The 12,503-nt window shown below is 40.3% G+C and overlaps 2 protein-coding genes across 5 annotated transcripts in view; both read right to left on the bottom strand.

The window, feature by feature from the left end:
* LOC108272388 (piwi-like protein 1) overlaps positions 1-12,503 on the bottom strand; it is a 496,438-nt gene that overhangs the window by 331,749 nt on the left and 152,186 nt on the right. The gene's annotated exons all lie outside the window — the stretch shown is intronic.
* Positions 7,914-10,724, bottom strand: LOC128634219 (uncharacterized). 4 transcript variants are annotated; one of them, XM_053684514.1, is made up of 6 exons: positions 10,620-10,710; positions 10,339-10,497; positions 9,764-9,880; positions 9,299-9,353; positions 8,857-9,061; positions 7,914-8,572 (listed from the first exon to the last, which is right to left on the bottom strand). In XM_053684514.1, exons 2-6 carry the CDS (start codon positions 10,389-10,391, stop codon positions 8,325-8,327), a joined length of 678 nt encoding a protein of 225 aa, XP_053540489.1. In that variant the 5' UTR covers positions 10,392-10,497; positions 10,620-10,710; the 3' UTR covers positions 7,914-8,324. The 4 variants fall into 4 exon arrangements, with proteins under 4 accessions (XP_053540489.1, XP_053540491.1, XP_053540490.1 ...); XM_053684516.1 differs by having other exon boundaries at positions 10,339-10,480; positions 10,620-10,701; XM_053684515.1 differs by having other exon boundaries at positions 10,339-10,519; positions 10,620-10,687.

Here is a 12,503-nt window from a genome sequence, read left to right as displayed (position 1 = left end):
GATATCCAAGCAACTTCATAAATCTTTTGTAAATATTTCTTTTAGTCTTTGATTTAGTTGCCAATAAGTGGCTCTGCTGTCGGGGACAAGATTTCAGGAGAAGGTGCACTCTGTCCAGGTCCGACTGAGACTGAAAATTGAAACTCTACCTAAAGCAAGCTGAAAAGATTTTCAGAACTAAGATATTTGGCGTAGACCAAAGGGGCTGATTAGATTTGTACTATTTTTTTGTAATGTGTATATGAAGAATAAAATACAGAATTGATATGAAAGATAAATATATTAGTTTACTATTTTACAATATTGTGTAATCTCTAGATAAAGGTGATTACTGCACTTCCCTGTTTATTGTTTTATCAAAAGGCTTGACACAGTGGATCATGAAATATTGCTGCATAGATTAAATAATGTTGGTCTATTAAATCATTTGTTTAGACCGCTGGTTTTTGCTTGTTGTTTCCGTAGCAAGATAGATTTTACGGGATGTATTTTATGTATGCATCCATCGACGGTGGCGCTCGGCTTTACGTGACGTACGGGTTTTTCGCGGCGCCGACGTCGGATCTGATCACCACTTGCTTGTGACTTCAATCCGACTAAAATTGAAAAGAGTGGCCGGACGCAACACCGTTCGGTCATTTGCCTCCGAGAAATTGAAGGACCGCGTGAACGCCGAGCACTTCCACATTGAACTCGCTAATCGATTCCAGATTCTTGACAACTCGGCCAGCATCGAAGAACAATGGGCACAGATCAAGGATGCTGCCATAGAGACGGCAGAGAGAACGATTGGTCGACGGCGTGGAACGCAGCGAGAACGGTGGATTTAGGACCGGACATGGTCGTTGCTCGATGAAAGACGGGTCAAGAAACATCAGCGCGATCAAGCAAAGACCGAAGAGGAGCGAAATGAAGCAACGCAGGCGTACCGAGAACTCGACCGCAGGGTCAAGAGGAGTTGCCGAGCAGACAAGAAGGACTGGCTGGACCGGAAGGGCACTGAAGCACAACTGGCTGCGGACCAGGGTGACAGCAGGACTCTTTTTCGTGTGGTCAGAGATCTCACTCGGGCCCGAAGCGGTTCCACTGGGCCGATAAGGGATACAACCGGCAGGATGCTAGTTAGCAAAGAAGAGCAGGACGCGCGTTGGGTGGAACATTTCAAAGACACCCTAAACCAGCCGGCTCCCGTAGCCACGCACGACTTTACAGTCTTTCCTCCTTCCTGTGAGCTGGAAGTGGACATGAGCGACATCATGGATGCTGAGGTCGCTGCAGCGATTCGTCATCTGAAAAACAACAAAGCACCTGGTCTTGACCAAATCTCAGCAGAAATGCTGAAAGTGGGTGGTGATGAAGTTGTACGGGTGCTCACTACGCTGCTCAATGACTGCTGGCACATGGAACGTGTCCCAAATGACTGGAGACAGGGTGTCATCGTCAAATTACCTAAGAAAGGTAATCTCGCAGACTGTAACAATTGGAGAGGCATCACCCTTCTGTCTGTTCCAGGCAAGGTATTTTGTCTCGTCCTCCTCAAACGGATACTGCGAGCAGTTGATCAGGCTCTACGGGACGAACAGGCCGGGTTTAGAAGCGGTCGGTCGTGCACTGAACAAATCTTTGCTCTTCGAAACATCATTGAACAAAGCTCCGAATATCAGAAACCGCTCTTGGTCAACTTTATAGACTTTAAGAAGGCGTTTGACAGCGTCCACCGGAAATCGCTTTGGAACATCGCACGGCTATATGGCATTCCACAGCGGTTTATCGCCATTTTCCAGAACTTATATCAGGATTCTAGCTGTTGCATCCGGACGGACACAGGTCATACTGCCTTTTTCACCATCGAGACTGGAGTCAGACAGGGCTGCATTCTTTCACCATTCTTTTTCCTCATGATGATGGACTTCGTCATGCGACGAGCACTAACACAGCCAGCGTCTGGAATTCCGTGGACAGGCCAGGGACGCCTGACCGACCTGGAATTCGCCGACGATATTGTGCTATTGGCGCAGAATGGGAAAGTCTTACAGGAGATGACCACTAGCCTGGAGCACGAAGCAGCCAAAGTTGGGTTACGGATCAGCACTGACAAGACCAACGTCATGGCCGTCGGCCGGATGACACCGGTGCGGATCACGGTGAGCAACCAGCTGATCGAAGAAGTCAAACAGTTCACCTACCTTGGCAGCATTGTGGCTGCGGATGGTGGGACTAACGTGGATGTCAATCGCAGAATCGGCAGAGCATTTGCAGTCTTCCAACAGCTACAACCGATTTGGGCTAGGCGAACTATCCACACCAACAGCAAACTTCGCCTGTTTAATAGCATCATCATCCCAACCGCCATCTATGCATCTGAAACTTGGAAGAGCTCGAGGGCAGTCATCCACAAGCTGAATGTGTTTCAACAACGATGCCTGAGAAGAATACTCGGTGTATCATACCGTGATCGTATTTCAAATGAAGAAATTCTAAGAAGAACAAACTCCCGCAGCCTGGCAGAAATGGTCGTAGAGCGAAGAATGCGCTTTGCAGGACACATTCTACGGATGTCTGACCACCGCCGCGCTGCGCTGGACGCCGCCACGGGGGAAGAGAAGAGTAGGGCGGCCGCGGAATACTTGGCGACGAACATTCATGGAAGATCTACGAGCGCTCGATGTCAAGTGGGAAGATGTGGAAATCGACGCTTCCGCCCGAGCCCGCTGGCGAATGCTTGTTGCCCGATGCGCCCCGCTGCGCGGACGGAACTAACTACTACTAACTACTATTAAATCATTTAAAAATAATTGAAGTAATCTCAGAGAGGCTATTCTGGTTAAATAAAGGTTAAATAAATAAAGAGAGAAATAAAATGGCTCTTTCCACAGGTAATGGCTAATTCCCTGCTTTTCTTGTAATACTTGATTTAATCTCCCATCCCTTCAGTTCTCTCATCTTCGTGTAATGTACTTCTCTAATCAAATATCATTTGTTGGAATACCCCCTCTCATAAAGGGGTCTTCTACTCTCATGTTTAGTTAATCTGTCAAAGAGTTCTAGTCTGTTGTCTGCAAAAATACAACAAAATACAACAAAGATTCATTCTTCTCCCTTCCTGAATTCCTTTCTTAATATCCATCTGGTGAATGAAAAAACTAAATCCTTTAGTCTAGGACTATTTGTGATGTACATTAATCTAACATGTTAATATCCCGTCTGTGCTAACGAGTGATAATCCCAATAATACAGAACTAAAATAGAGTAAATGAGGTTGAGATCTAGACATGTATTTACAGTTCTCTAGTCTCTTTTATTCCACTCATTTTTATTCAAAACATCCTACTGAATTTGTTTTTACTGTCTACAACAATAGTGTTTAGTTTAAAGGGTAGACGTGCATGCACCCCTTTGTCCCTTATTAACTTACAACTGTACCACACTCAAAATATCACTCAGACCCTTCATACATGACATTTAAACTGTTCACTTTCTGTAAATATCTCTAATCAGGAGTAATGCGCATGTGTATTTAACTAGTCTAACAAAATTTATCATCTATGAGCTTGGTTTCAATTTAATACAAATTTGTTTCCTTCGCTGAGCGCCATTTGTGAAAGGCGTAAAAAAGTTCCATTATAAATGTATCCATTTCATTTAAACTGTATTTGATCCTATTAAGTTGGTGTTAAGTCTACTCATGTCACGAACTACATTTCCCATCCTGCACTGCGGGCCACAAACATCTCTGCCATGCACTGCAAATCCCAGATCACACACCTGCATTAAATTCACAGCACAATCACAGCCACAGTATAAAGACTTTCAATTCACTCACAGATTGTGCAGTATACGCTCCATTCCTCGTGTTTGTGACCATTGCACTGTCTTATTTAAATATTGAGACTTGTGTTTCGTATAAATTGTATTACATGTCCATAGCACACCATATATAATATATATTTGTATATTCACACATTACTTTATTCTACTCAACAGTCTACGGTTCAGTAAAGAAACAAGTCACTCAAACTACACTGCTGCAAAGAGACTGTAACTGAACTAAACTAATAAACATGTCACTGCAGTGAGACCCACATCAGCACAACAGGTCACATCAACAGCAAAAGAAACCACCACGTAACATGCAACACTGTCCGATCCAGACACATGTAATCCATGCAAATCCTAATTCAACATTAACTATTCATCTTATTCTAATGTGAAGGACTCAACACATCTGGAATAGACAGAAAACATGTTACAAAAAGTTTGAAAATAAGTGTAGACTAATATTACCATCAAATCTTACTAATTATTCATCACTGGACATAGGCACTGTTTAAAGAGGAATATACAGCAAATTATTCATCACAGTGCAACACAAATACCTCACGCCAAAAGAACTCACACTTACACTGCTCAACTTAGAAAAACAGCAGTTACATTATTATTATTGTTGTTTATTTATTTATTTATCGCTTTGAGTTCATTGCAATCGGGACGCGAGTGACCAGTTGGCATGGCAACATCAGGGCACGTAAAGCTTTATAGACACATACAATGTCACGACTTCCCCTTTAAGCAGCGTGCTGAAGAGCATGTGAATGAGGTGAGCGAGCACCTGCTTTTTCGTTGTTGACATTCGTGACATTTGGACACGTGCATTTGTTATGTCTCCTCCCTGTTCCGTCATTGGCCGTTGTGTCACGTGTGTCCGAATTGCTCTCAGCCGTCAGCCATTACGAAGCTGATTATGTATGTGTATATACCGCGCGCCTCCCAGCACACGGCGCGGAATATTAGAGTAGTTTGAATGAGTTATAGTCACTTAGTTTAGAGTCCTTACGATATATAATCATAGTCTTAGTTCATGTCTAGGTTCAATAGTTTAGTTCAGGCTGGTTTCTCTGCCCCCAGTCCCGCGCTATAGTTCATGTTTCTTGTTTTGTTTCTCGACCCTGTATTTCCATGACCGCGACCTTGATTCCTGCCTCGTCCCTTTATGCCTGTTTGCCGATCGCCTGAACTTTGCATGTTACTGGATTACGTTTGTGGATCACGTTTTGGATTTGTCTGCCTGTCTCTCTCTTAAATAAACCTGTTCTACTGCGATCGCAACGATATGTGACATACAGGAATTAAAGATACACAAATTTAGTGATGGGTTATTCCAGCTCTTTTCAGTGAGTCAGTTCATTCGGCTCAGCAATAAACTCCCAAACGACTCTTCATTCAGTACGACTAATGGCTTTTATAATTCAGCTAAATTTAGCAATATTTGGACCCATGATTAGTATGTGTGCACATATCACTTAACTTGTTTAGTGTAGGCTAATTATACTAACCTTTAATTGTACATCATTTTGGATTATGTTTCGCATAAAACCTTAAATAATATAAAAACAGACATTATTACCCATGTGTATTAAGTGTTTTATTTAGCTTGATCTATCCAAATCTCAAACCATTCCAAACAGATCACACTCACTGCACTGCTGGACTACAGGTCTAATACGGCTGTGAAGGTTGTCAGTACGCTCTAAAAACAAATGTCCAGGCTCAACAAAACATTAACGAAACAGTTTGCAAAACATCAATCATTTTGAGTTATGACAACTTTAAATTCATTTCAACCAACGAACTGCACCGAGTTAGAGAAATTACCTTTTCCTCTACGATCAAATGTATTTTCAATTAAAACTTATTTAATAATTTGTATAATAAACAAGTTTTTAACCCCTTTCGCCCCGACACTAGCGTTCATTCCGCCGGCGGAATGGAAAACTACTTATCGGACATTTCCAATTAGTATAGATAAATGAATTATTGTATCACCGCAGTTCTGGTATAAGATTAGTCAGGACACTGGTGGCTTTCTGTGTGTGCAGTTTCATGACTGTGTGCTTAACTGCTAGTGTGCAGGGGAATGGGAAAGGGTGGAGTTTGAGCTCCCTGCTGGGCAAACAATTCACACCTCTCCATGAAAACATTGAGACAGAGATAAATCGGAGAGCAGGACTAAAGCTTTTTTGACAGTAAAACACCGTATACAACTGCCACAATAAAATTATCACATTTAAACCAAAGATCGGTCTTGTGTAAACGTTTACTACCTTACATTTCCTACATAGACGAAAATCCAGTTCACTCGCGGTTTTATAAATCACGCACATTTCCATCGGTATAAAGTCCATCAGCTTTATTGAAGAAAACAAACGCAAAGTTCCATATTTAGTCACAAATGTCCTCTTCAAAATGCATTAAGTGTTTTGATATCCCACTCCTCTGGAATTTAGTAATTAGCCATAAACGGAACTGAGACACATTCTTAAAAAAAAAAAAAAGCTAACTGCTTTGGCTATGTTGAACAACCCGCCTCCTAAATTATAATTGGGCAGTCTAACTTGATTGACACCCACTTGGACCAATTGTAAATGCTTCTAGCTTTCAAACAAGCCCAAACTTGACATGATTGACCACTCAGAGGCTGAGAAAATCAAACGGAGATGTTTTGTGCCTTTAAAAGAATAATAATAATAATAATAATAATAATAATAATAATAATAATAATAATTGTTTGCTATTTCTAGAAGTCTGCAACTTTTAAAGGCTTTTTATGTGTCATTTTTATAAGCTTTGTGCCATTTGGAGAGGTTTGGTGCCATGGTCCTGCCATGACCATTCCATGTGTTGACTCTTTCCCGTCATTTAACACTAATCAGTATTAAAAATATTAACATGGATATCTGAGTCTGATAATAAAATTAACTTATACTTACAGTCAAATTTTGTAGTGTTTAGGACATTTAACACCCTTCCGTCCAAAAGAAACCAAAAGGGGGTGCAAACTTTTACACTCCACTGTATTTGGTTGAAATTGCACTAATAGAACAACTGAACAGCAACGTTTCCATACAGGTTTTAGTGAAATGTTTAAGAATAGCAACTTGAAATGGATGATGTTTCATTAGCGTGGCCTGTGCCCAAATCCTGCACGACTGCGTATCTAGGTACACTACACACGGTCTGAACGAATGGAGTCTCTACCGCACCTAGTGCACTAGAGATAGAGGTTCCATACAAGGTGATTTGGGACGGAGCCAGTGCACAGAAACCGTTTCCCTGCGAGAGGCGCAGGTGGAGCTGGAGCTGTGTGACTGATTTGTGCACCTGTGACTACAGAACTACCTCAAGTCTCCACACAGAGAGCTGTTCAAGAGAAAAACACTCCTAAAGAACAAATCACTGCGCCAGCGAGACATCAACCCTTTAACTAGACGTTCATCCCAATTCCACACAAATACCGCGGAACTATTTAGAGCTGAGAGACAGTTCAAAAAGCACTGAAAATAAAGTGTTAGTAACGAGGCCGCGTTGCTGGTCCATAAAAAATAATGCTATCTATATAACTCTATTTATAAATGTTTATATATATTTATCTTATTTAGTTAGTTTACATTTATATTATATATAAGTACTTATGCATTATTTTTTAATGGATTCACAAAAAGCACCGAATTAAACTACAGTCCTAAATTAATAATATATATATATATATATATATATATATATATATATATATATATATATATATATATATATATATATATATATATATATAATGTATGTGTGTGTGTGTGTGTGTGTGTGTATGTGTGTATTGGGTTCTTTTCTGTTTTGGACAAACATTTGTGTAAAGTTTTAGTCTGAATTTATATTTGTAACACTCAGTTTGTGGATTTTATTTTAAATAAACAAAAAAAAGCACTGAAAGTTTGGCCCGCCCCCATCAGATTAATCGAAAAAATAATCGATCGATTAATTGATTGTGAAAATAATCGTTAGTTGCAGCTCTAATAATAAGCTGCATCATGAAATTGATTTTTTAACAAAAGAAATCTTGATTATTTTAAAAAATAGAGTTGTCTTTGAGAAGAAGAATGGAGTGTATTATAGTGTGAATCATAAAAATTCTATTTCATTTCTATTTGTTTACAGAAAGACTTCAGCAATAAAAGCAGCATTTTGCTGTAGTTGTTAAGGGGCCGTTTACACCACAACGTTTTAAAATAAAAACCGAAAACTTCTGATGCGGTTTGGCTGTTCGTTTCCATGACGACGGCGTTTCGGGGCCTGAAAACTTTGGAAAACGGGTTTCAAAGGGCAAGTTTTTGAAAACGATGCCGTTATCATCTCCGGTAAATCATGTAAATTATTATCCAGAAAAACCACAGCTCCTCCGTTTACTTGTATTTGTTTACAGCGCGGTCTTTCCCTCATCAATATGGCGGACATGTTGACGTGAATGCTTACGTGCGCATGCGCGTAGTATTTCTTTACAAAGTGACCTTGCCAACTACACACACATACACATTTTGTCCTTTTTGTCTCCTGGACGCTGTCTCAATCTGTCTCACCTCATGTTCATTATTGACGTCTCCACTCCAACCCTCTGTGATGTAGAGCTCTGTGTAGATCTCATTCAGAAGTGCTGAGCTTCCATGCTGTGAGATTCCTTCATTAATTCTTTTAAACTTCTCTCTCAGGCTGGATTTCAGCTTTGTCTGATACACAGAGGCGAGTTCTAATAAACACAGTAATAAGATGTTTTAATGTAAAATCACTGAACACAGGATTAAATGTAAAATTCAAATGCTGCTGTTCATTCCTGATTCATGTAGTAAATATTCCTGAAGGAACAGGACCATTGTACAGAGTCACCACAAGCTGGACCACGAACAGAACAGAAAAGCAGCAGATGTACATGATACTAAACTCGAACTTCAAACTAAAAGTGTTCCTATCTAAAACTATTTCCTCTCTCTGAAGTGAACCTGACGGAATAAAGCCATGACTCAGAGCTCTTACTGTTGTGCAGTGTGTGAGCGAGATCTGTGTGGTTCATGTTCTTCAGGACGTGCAGTGTGATCTTCAGCGCTCCCTCTCTGACACTGTGCAGATCCTCCTCATCCTGCACCTCCCTCTCAGTGCATGCTGGGTAATCTGGACTCAGGAGCTTCCTAAACCTCTTCAGCTCATTCTTTATCAGAGTGATGACTTTGTGTTCCAGCTCCTGGTTAGAAACACACAGGAACACATCTCAATATTATAATGTTACACACTGAGAGATGCTTTTATTTTATGAAAAGAAGAAAAGTCTCTTTCTATTCCCACAGTTACAGCTGAAATTCTGCCTGATTACCCATAATGCTGCTGCACATCAATAAATCAGTAAATTGTCATGATCTTAAATAAAAAAAAACCTTCAACCTGCTCACACACAAGTTACACACATTAAAAAGACACACACCTTGAATATGGAGTCCAGCTGATTTCTGCTGAGGTTTGATTTCTTCTGTTGTGGTCTGTGAAGAAATAAAACACATGATGTGATATAGACTATATGTATTCATAGCTACACAACACACACTAATACATACAGAGACAGATATTTAACACTATCCTCTTAACACAATACACTGATTTCAGGATTTCTCACTGACACTAACATGTTTATGAATAAAATAGTGATCTAGTCATTAATGTCCCAGGTGTAAATGTTGTTGTGTAGCACCACAGACCCTCCAGCTCAGGGACTGCAGGCTGAACTGAACTCTTAAAGCAGTTTTCCTCACTGCCAGTCCGAGAGCTGCAGCACTGCACAGTTTAGTGTTTTACTGCTTCAACACCTGATAAAGATCATGAAGGGCTTCAGAATGAGACCAGTGAGTTTGATCAGGTGGAACACTGCTGTAAAACACCTCACTGTACTGACCGCACATCAGGAGAACTGGCTCCGTCTCTGAAGTTAACTGGATGATGCATTGACCGGTCACTCTTCATGGACACACAGCTGGGTTCTGGTGAGTCTGATCTCTTTCCCTCCATCATTCTAGAATTAAACAGAAATATCAGCAATAATTAATACTCTGCTGTCTCAGCACTGTTACACAATGTGTTCATCATTAAACACCAATAATTCCATCTTTTTAATTCAGCTCCAGTCTGCACACTTATTCAAACAGGAGACACGCCTCATACCTCAGGAATTACACTGATGTCAGGAGTCCCAATCACAGATAACTGACTCAGCTGGGTCTTAAAGCCTGTAGAGTTCACTGACTCAAAGCTACGCTGCTCTTCTCCTCCACATTACACAGTCCTTTTTACTCTTCTCTCAGTGAATGATTTCTCTACACTGTTCTTAGATCAGATCAGTGATATATTCACTGCTATTAAACACCTTAAACCAAAGTCTAGTTCCTCTGTACACTAGTGAGTGTTTAGAGATACAGATCTGTTCCATGAGACGGTGTGTGTTTATCGCTGGTGAATGGAAAAGTAACTCACCTCTCGTCTCTCTTTAAGTCCTGTTCTCCAGACACACTCATGTTGGAGGTCATGTCTCCTTCTCCAGATTACAGCAGGACACACGTTTACTTCACTCCAACATCGGTGTGTTAAATCAAACCCTGTATCAGCTCAGAGTTCACTTACAGGAAATAGTCTCTGTATCAAGTCATAAAACAGCCTGTGTACATTCAAACTTCAGTACAAACCCACAAAACTCTTCTGCATCTAGTGTACATTCAGTGTGTTTATATATTATAGCTTTAGATGTAGACACTCACTGTGTTTTTACTCCTGAAATGCTGTATTTTCCCCTCAACACAAAATGGAGACTGACTTTCACTTTCACTTCCTAACTGTTTATTCTGCGAGGGGGAGGGGCAGTGAGGTAGGGTAATAAACACACACACACACACACACACACACACACAGATATGGTTTGTTTTCAGACAGCTTTATGATTCATCGAGCAAAGGCCTGTAAATACTGAAAGTATAAGCCTGAAAACGCTGCAAATACAGAGAACAGAATTAAAAGTCTGGTAAAATCTACATCACACACATTATCATTTCATCACCTTCATTTATTATCTCGTGACTTCATTCAGCTGTGCACGAACAACTGTCAGAGCTCTATACAAATATATAAACTAAAATAAAATAACAGGAGCTAGAAACACTCAGCAGATCATTAGATAAAGAAGCAGAACTCATACGCTGAGTAAGTTTACTTAAATATCTGCAGAAATGTATTTTTCTGGTTTTCCCTTAATGAGAGCGAGTATCCTGATATTAGTGAGGATTGGTATGTAAGTAGTTTTTGTGTGAATAATGAACGTTACTCAGAATAAAAGTGATGATGGAGAGTAAGTTAAACACATTGGTCAGACGAGTAACTAACCCAGTGTTTCCCAATCGAGGTTCTGTCTGATGAGAGCAGGGGTGCGTGTAAAAATCCTTCAAACATTTTCTAAAATGATCAAATGTGTAGAAAACATTTAATATAGATGAGAAATATCTGATGTCTGAAATAATAACACAGACACAGAAATAATAAGACAGATACACACACACACACACACACAATAATAATAATAATAATAATAATAATAATAATAATAATAATAATAATAATAATAATAATAAACTAGACCAGTACATTTCCTGAAGAAAATGTGTGCTGCTTGACATGGCAAAATTCAGATCAGGCGCCAATACTTTCGATAGCCGAAAGCGTAGCGTGCCAATACTTTTGACAGCCAGAAGAGTGGGGTGCCAATAATTTTGACAGCTGACGGCGTAGGGTGCCAATTCTTTTGAGAGCTGGAGTCACAGGGTGCCAATACTTCTGAGAGCTGGCCGTGTAGTGCAGCTATACTTTTTAGAGCTGGCCGTGTAGGGCGGAAATACTATGGAGAGCCAGCCATGCGGGGTGCCAGTACTTTTGAGAGTCGGCCAGATTGGGCGCCAATACTTTTTAGAGCCGGGCGTGTATGGAGGCAATTCTTTTAGAGCTGGTGGTGTAGAGCGCCAATTCTTTCGCAACTCAATGCAAGTCTATGGGAAATTTTCCGACTTTGCGCTTCCGTACCGGGAATGCCGACATTCCGATCACTTCCGTAATGCACAGCACACCTCTCCTCAATAAGCCGATCGATTTGACACCTCAACCGTCGATCTCCGACAAACGGTGCGGGACTAGTTTCACACCGAAAAAAAAAGTGGAAGAAGAAGAATAATTATAATTATAATAAGTTTGCCAAATAACAATAGTAGTGCTTTTCAAGCACCATTAATTATAATAATAATAATAATAATAATAATAATAATAATAATAATAATACTAAGTTGGCCGAAGAACAATAGTAGTGCTTTTCAAGCACCATTAATTATAATAACTAGATCGGTACATTTCCTGAAGAAAATGTGGATGGTGCTCGCCATGGCAAAACAGGAATGGGGCGAAAATACTTTCGAGAGCCGGACAGATATGGCACCAGCACTGTTAGAGCCGGCCGTGTAGTGCGCCATTATTCACTTCAATTTTATTTGTATAGCGCTTTTTACAATAGACATTGTCTCAAAGCAGCTTTACAGAAATATCAACACGGTATACAGATATTAAAGGTGTGAATTTATCCCAACTGAGCAAGCCACTGAGTGGCG

The sequence above is a fragment of the Ictalurus punctatus genome, chromosome 12 (assembly GCF_001660625.3).
Source record: "Ictalurus punctatus breed USDA103 chromosome 12, Coco_2.0, whole genome shotgun sequence".
In the NCBI taxonomy this organism is placed as follows: domain Eukaryota; kingdom Metazoa; phylum Chordata; class Actinopteri; order Siluriformes; family Ictaluridae; genus Ictalurus; species Ictalurus punctatus.
Note: the sequence above shows the minus strand (reverse complement) of the source record. Positions and strands in the feature narration are given on the sequence as shown.